Source organism: Harpegnathos saltator, unplaced genomic scaffold (genome assembly GCF_003227715.2).
Source record: "Harpegnathos saltator strain DR-91 unplaced genomic scaffold, Hsal_v8.6 scaffold203, whole genome shotgun sequence".
In the NCBI taxonomy this organism is placed as follows: domain Eukaryota; kingdom Metazoa; phylum Arthropoda; class Insecta; order Hymenoptera; family Formicidae; genus Harpegnathos; species Harpegnathos saltator.
This window is the reverse complement of record NW_020229988.1, coordinates 807803-815223: the sequence shown is the minus strand read 5'-3', so window position 1 is coordinate 815223 and position 7421 is coordinate 807803. Positions and strand designations below refer to the sequence as shown.

At 45.2% G+C, this 7421-nt stretch overlaps 1 protein-coding gene across 1 annotated transcript; it reads right to left on the bottom strand.

Annotated features, from left to right (window-relative positions):
* Positions 1-275: 275 nt before the first annotated feature.
* LOC105189386 (cuticle protein 19) lies at positions 276-2220 on the bottom strand. The gene is made up of 3 exons (XM_011151445.2): positions 2209-2220; positions 1546-1780; positions 276-657 (listed from the first exon to the last, which is right to left on the bottom strand). Exons 1-3 carry the CDS (start codon positions 2218-2220, stop codon positions 491-493), a joined length of 414 nt encoding a protein of 137 aa, XP_011149747.1. The 3' UTR covers positions 276-490.
* Positions 2221-7421: the final 5201 nt, after the last annotated feature.

The following is a 7421-nucleotide window of genomic DNA, read 5'->3' as shown; positions in this document are numbered from 1 at the left end:
TTTGTGTCTTTTCGAATTGTGCTGCATTGTGCTTCGTTTGTGCCGCGATCCGCGGCACAATACCAAAATTGTCAATTTTCTTGCAAGCTGTGCAATTGTCAGAACATGCTTAGTCGTATCTTGTTGTACATACTCAGCTAGCATAATTCAGCACAACTCGCAAAATTCAAATATCTGCCACAGTTCAAAAGCTATAGTGATCTGAAAATTATTCCTCAAATTATTCCTAAAAATTACTTTCTTTGAATGCTCGTACTGCGAAAAAACCAGCCATCTGAGGACATTTCGACTTCCCACACGTGATGCGCGAATTGCTCCGCGAACTGAACGAGAGCGAAACGCACGCGTATAAATTGGGGAGGAGCGAGAAACGTATATTTACAAGAATTATAAAAGAACACAACATAAGAGAACACAATGGGGAGGCAACACAAACGTCGTGTATAATCGGCCGTTAATTAATTGAAGTAATTAAAGTTTCGCGTCCTCTTCAGTGGTGGCCGTGGCCATGACCGCCGTATGTACCGCCATGGTGATTGTTACCGCCGGAGTTGTGAACATGAGCAAAAAATCCCCCATGTGGATCGGCATGGTAAGTTACGGTTCTCATGTTGCCGCCCGGCTCTTTGATGGTGTACTCGCCGACAACTTTTTTCCCTGGAAACGAAAAAAGCACTTGTGCGGTAATATGAACGCGGTGGCGGACAACGCGCCGGCCGCTACGGCGGACGCCCGCAAATGTGCATTAATTGTTCAAAATTAGATATGCGAATGTGTCATCGATATTACTGTAATGCATGTGCCGCCCACATATTATATTACGTCAATGCAGGGACCGCCGTGGTGTTTAATTAAAATGGAACGCATTAAAGCGTACTGTCGTGTAATCTAACCTCATCATTTATAACGTTTAACTGCGACATCGCCGGCGTCGAGCATCGACAAGGACGCAAAAATATACGATCGACCAGAAAGAGAGCGAGAGAGAGAGAGAGAGAGAGAGGAAGAGAGAGAAAGAGAAGAAAAAGACGCGGCTCGACAAGTTTAAGCATTTTGCGATTCGGAGTTGCGCTTGGAAATATCTTTCGCATGCAAAGGTTCACCCAAACAAACTTTGATCGAAATGTTCGGGGACTTTAGTAACATTTAGACCGCAGCGTTTTTCGCACAATCGCGCGCGCGCGCGGGCGTCGTAAAAAATTCAACAGCACTTTGCACGGTTATATAAATTTTAATCGATTCCATACGTGTGTTGTGAATATTTCACGAAACTTAAGTCGCGCTGCTTGCCGCGTTCTAATTTGAATGTTGCAGTAGAGCAGGCATACACGAAACGGCAATATCCGGTTTTCCTTCAGCGGAGAATAATCAGATAATATCGATTGGGGAATTTATGCAGCGCAAACAGACCCATTCTAATGTACAATGCAAACAATGTCAATCCGCAATTATCGAATAATTTTGCGCGTCGATGGCATTTTCACAAACTGCGTTTGTCAACAACAGTTTGCTGTACGCGCGACGTTTCGCGCGGATTCACTTTACCGTCTCTGCGTTCTTTCTGCCCGTGGTAATCGCCAGTGTGATGATCCTCGACGCCGTACGCAAACTCGTACTTGGGATGCGCGAGGTAGTCCACATGCTGATGGCCATGCTTATCGTGAACAACTATTTCGTGTCCGTGCCCTTCGACCGGTCCGTGAAAATGCGCGAAGCTGTGAGCGTGTCCTGCCAATCCACTCTGGATCGCTACGAGGGCCAATACGGCCGATAGTAGGAGCTGCCGACAAATTGTTGTCATTTACATGCGCTTTCGCCCGGGCAGCGCGCGGAACAAATTTTAGTATCTTAGAATGTAGCAACGTTTCGATCTCCCGTGTACAATCGACCGCAAGCGGGAGCTATTCACTTTGCGGATTATGATTGCGCCCTGTGCGATCAGCGAATTACGTTGATGTGGATTCGACGGAAGACTAAAGTGGGAAACGATAGTATTTGAGAGATAATTATATTCCGTGGGTTTTGATTAAAATCGATGAAAGATTGTGCGCGCGTGGAAAATCACAATCGAACATTGCCTTCTCTCACGCGCAGATTTTTCTGTCAAATATTACGTAGCCGGAAATGGCGGTTGTAGACCGTAGTAATCGGGAGCGATTAATGATGAATCGGGAACCGGCGTAACGAAGCATTTTTACGGATACGAACCTTCGTGCTCATGTTTTCGATGCTCGCTGATACCAAAATGCGAATGATACATCTGTCGATATCGATGAGAGTTTATATAGCGGGCGGCAGCCTTCATTTCGCCGGGGGAATTTCGCCACCGTCGTTATTTAGCAATGGTTATTTAGAAACGGTTCCTACGACTAACAAAAACGCGCCGGATCAATCGCTTTCCTATGCATAAGACCGGCCAGTCCCGTCGGCGATGGAACGTCGTTACAGCGAACGCCATGCATGCGAACGCCCGAAAGCCGTTTCACTGAAGCAACAATCGATTTCGCTTCATTGATTGCGTCACGGAAGACTTTTTTCCCAAAAGTCTCTCGAAACGGTGAGTTGACTTTTATCGAGGATCGTAACGGAGTACAAAGCGTGACGGCAATATCTGAATGCGACGACGATGAGCCACTCGAGATGCAAAATAAGCGAACGCTTCCGGTATTGAGGAGAGATCCTCACCCATCGAGGAAATCGCTACTTTGTATAATTTGTCCTTTGTGAGATTAACCAGCTGACGCCATGGACTTAAAGTCAATTTCAGAAAACGCGTACATTTGCGACAACCGATGAGCAATTCATGCGATTCCAGACAACACTCACTGTAAACTGAAGTGTGTTACAATAACATGCTTGAAGCGTGTTAAGGTATGTCTCCATTTTAGACATACAAATTCAGCAAATTAAACTAACACATATATGTATGTTAAAAGAACATATTTGTGTATGTGTTAAATATAATCGTTTATATGTGTGTTAGTTAATGGTTAGGTGTATTAAAATAACACACTTTCAGTGTGTTATGAAAGTATATTAAAATATCATACCTCAAATGTGTTACGAAGGTATATCAAAATAACACACTTCAAGTGTAAGTGAGGTAAATTGAGCAACATTGCAAATCCAAGTGTTATTTTGAAATGCACAAGCGTGTGAATGAATCTTTTTTACACATTTCTTCCATTTTAAGTCACGCGTTATTTAACATATTACGTTTAAACATATAATAATTAATAACATATAATTAATGATTTGGTCTGTAATAATATGAAAGCAAGTTATTGTTACATTAATTTGTTCGATAGACACAATACTTTTTTGAAGGCGAGAAATCGCCGATTTTGTCGATTTGTGTTTTTCTCGTATTCGTATGTATTTTTTTTAATACATATATGTATGTTCGTTAAACGTGTGTTAACAAAATTAGTGTGTTATCATGAACACATTACCAGTGTGTTACGTGACATGGTGTGTTATCCAATATATCATCCAAGTGTGTTCTCAGTGTATTTCAATTATCATTCTGTGTCTAAATAACACACTCTACGTGTGTCACGGGATTGTTGAGGAAAAGTAACACGTTTCTGTAGTGTTTTACATGGTGTGTTACAGACAAGTGTGTTATTAAAACACACTTTTGTCACAGAAAACGAATTATTTTGCCGCACTCAGTGCCTTAACTAACCAGCTAATGTGTCAAAATAACACACTAACACTCAATTTTAATACACATATTCCGATGCCTAGTTTTACAGTGCTGGTGCTCCATAAGTGATATCAGCGTAAGTGAAATCTCTAGAAAACCTCGGTCGTGTATTTCCGTCCAGACTAAAATTCACCGGCCGCTGGACGCTATCATTAGTCGCAATCTCCACGCCCGTCAAATTAATCTCGACATTGCGTGTTGTGTAACGATTACTTTACAACACGGAAACGGTGTAATAATTATCGCTGACAGCGCTATCGCTAGAAACGACGACCATTCAGTTGGAGCGTCATCGCGGAAGCCTTAAAATCACGACGATCGCAGCGTTATAGTCATTTGACCCCGTCACAATAATGTCTATTTATGTTACAAGTGTGTGTGTGTGTGTGTGTGTGTGAAGCTTGTAACGCGCATCGCGATGAAATCCAATTCTGAAGCGTGATACGCTTGACACCAGAGATTTAACCTTCTCGCCCACACAGCCGCGCACAGCCGCGCCGAAAAGACAAAGCGAAAGCGCGTCGCTGGGCATTCCCGATATAATTCGTCAAACAAAGTCGAGCTCGCGCGCGCGCGCGGGATTCGTCGCGGCGGTTAGTTTCGAGTGATTTGGTCGCGCGGGTAAGCAAAGGAATATCCGCGTGGTGGCCGCTCGCTCGTTCGCGCGCGTAAAACGCGTGTTTCGTCCAACGGAATCGACCTCGGGGCCGTGTACGTAGCCGCGAAATAATCGGCCTGCGATTTTCTCGACTGGCTAAGCGCACTCTCGCGCGGTGCAGCCTCGGGCAGCGACGCATCCTCTCTGGCGGAACGTCCCGCGGGAGCGTGCGCATCGACTAGGTCAGGCCTGGAATAACCGGCCCTGGAGGTGTCCCATGTCCGAGAAAGAGCTTGTTTCACGCAGTCGACTCGTAATCCGTCCATTTGCTTTAGTAACGACCGTATCGATCCGCACCGCGACGTGTCTTCGTGTATGTGGAAGGTGCTCGCATTCGTCGCGTGCATTCCCGCACCGGCTGACACGACATCGATGCGCACTCTTGTTAATCATTTTATCAACTTGAGCGCTGGCGATGAAGTGAATTCCCCTCGCGTCCGATTCTCAACGGGGACGAAATGCCGATGCAATTAGCGCGACAATGAACGCGACACCGGGCGGCGTGTTTTTCATCGAAGGGGAAAGGGAATTCTCGCGAATCGAATTCGCTTCCGAAGATCAGACATTCTCTTGCCGAGACGCATTTGCCGAGATTCGTTGTCGGGAACGAATTCAACGGGCCCGTTTGCTCAAAATGCGCGCAGAATTTGCGCAAGATCATCCACTCGATGTCTCGCTCGGCTTGTCCTTCGATACGCGATGATAGCGACGATAACGGATCTCGGACGGGTCATCGGACGAAATCAAGGGCAACGATTGCTAACTTGCCAATATTATCCCACCAGTCAGCTCTGGTAGCTCTCGCTCGGAGGAGATTCAGCGTTTCTATCTCAATACGGAGGTTTATCCACACCTAAATACTCCTCACACCCACACACATACATGCAAGCATAGCCTCCGCTAAGAGAACTTAATAGAAATTGTCGGAGCGTTTGCGCGATGCAATTATCCGCGTTAGAAACTGGCGACGAGATTGGCAACGAAATTGCCAACGGGATTGGCAACAAAATTGGCAGGGTCCGGGTCAGTAACACAATGACCAACCGATCTCCTTATAGAGCGACCAATCCCGTTTGCCGCGATTGTTCGACGAGCGAAATTTCGGCTCCCTTCCCTTCCTCCCGGCCACGCCGTCGCTTACCTGCCGCCGGAAATTTCGCGATTCCTCCGCTTTTCAACGCCCAGGACCTGCACGGTCCGTCGCGTTGCTGACTCGAGAGGTTGTAGATGCGCGCACGCGCGTGCCCACGCGCGCGCGCGAGAGAGAGAGAGAGAGAGAGAGAGAGAGAGAGAGAGAGAGCTCGGGGACGTGATTGGATAAAAACATGTTGCGGTGTGCTGATGAGAGCGATCGGTCAATTCGCCGCATCCGGTCAGCAGAAACCGACCCGCTCATTTTGATGAAGCGAAGGATCACGCGAGCGCGCCGGGATCCGGAAGGAGTCGAATCCCGGGGAAGAGTTCGCGCAAAAGCGGCTGCCGGCTTTTTCACATCTGTGCAATTTCGATGACAAGAAGTAGCGGAATGGCTTTATTATTGGGGAGGATGGAATCTAAAGGACGAGAGTATAAAAAAAAGGTATAAAGAAGAGTATAGAACTGTCGTTAATTTCTAATTTCTAAACGAAGCTTAATGTTTTGATTTGTTTTGACATCTGTCAATAACATTCGCTACATAAGGATATACGTTTGCGTCGATAACATTGTTTTTTACTGTACCGAAAATGTCGAGATTTGAGCCAAATAAGCGTCATTTGCGCAAAGTGTTAATCTTTTGCTTCAATTGGAAGAAAGCTGCAGCTGAAGCTCATCGAATGCTTGTAGAAGTTTATGGTGATAATGCTCCTTCCGATAAAACATGCAGAGAATGGTTTCGATGCTTTAAAAGTGGTGATTTTGATGTAGAGCGTTCTGGACGGCCAAGAGTATTCGAAGACGAAGAATTGCAGACATTGGTGGATGAAGACCCATGTTAAACGCATGTTAAAAGCAACTTGCAGAAGCATTAAATTGTGTTCATTCTGTCATTTCCGATCGTTTGAAAGCTTTAGGAAAGGTTTACAAGGAAGGAAATGGGTCCCATATGAACTGAAGCCAAGAGACATTGAAAAGCGAAAAACCATCTGCTAAACTCTGCTTGCTAGACAACAAAGAAAGGGGTTTTTACATCGTATCATCACTGGGAATGAAAAATGGATTTATTTTGACAACCCCAAACGTCGAAAAACTATTTGCGATCCCGGCCAACCCTCAACATCGACGCCAAAGCGGAATATCCACGGAAAGAAGGCAATGCTCTGTATTTGGTGAGATCAGAAAGGTGTGCTGTACCATGAGCTATTGAAAAGTGGTCAAATAGTCACAGGGGATCTTTACAGAGAACAAATGATCCATTTGAGCCGAGCATTGCACGAAAAACAACTAGAATACGAAACGAGACAGCATCAAATGATTTTGCTTCATGACAACGCTCGGCTTTACGTCACAAAATCTGTCAAGGAAACGTTGGAAGCACTTCGCTGGGAAGTGTTATGCGGCTTATTCACCAGACTGTGCTCCTTGCGGCTACCACTTGTTTGAGTCGACGGCACACGCACTTGCTGACGAATGCTTCAATTCTTACGAAGACGTCGAGAAATGGGTCTCCGACTGGATAACCTCCAAAGATGAGTCATTTTTTCGCCGCGGAATTCGCTTGCTGACCGAAAGATGAAAAAAAGTCATCGCTAACGATGGACAATATTTTGATTGATGTACTTTTTCATTTTGTTTCTTAAATAAAAGCCTTACGTTTTGCAAAAAAACGGAAGGAACTTTCCGATTGACCTAATATTATGAATCGCAAATTACGTAACGATAGTTTTTATTGTCTTACGCAACAAATACGTTTCCATTTTTCACTCGTAAAAATATGGGTCTCGTTGCATCCCCAGTAATATTAGAAAGACGGAACGTCAACAACTGGTAACAGGATCGATGCAACGGTCCACTCGTTCAACAGGTTAAATACTTAACAAATATGTCGGCTACGATCGCGTTTGTACAAAGGCGCAG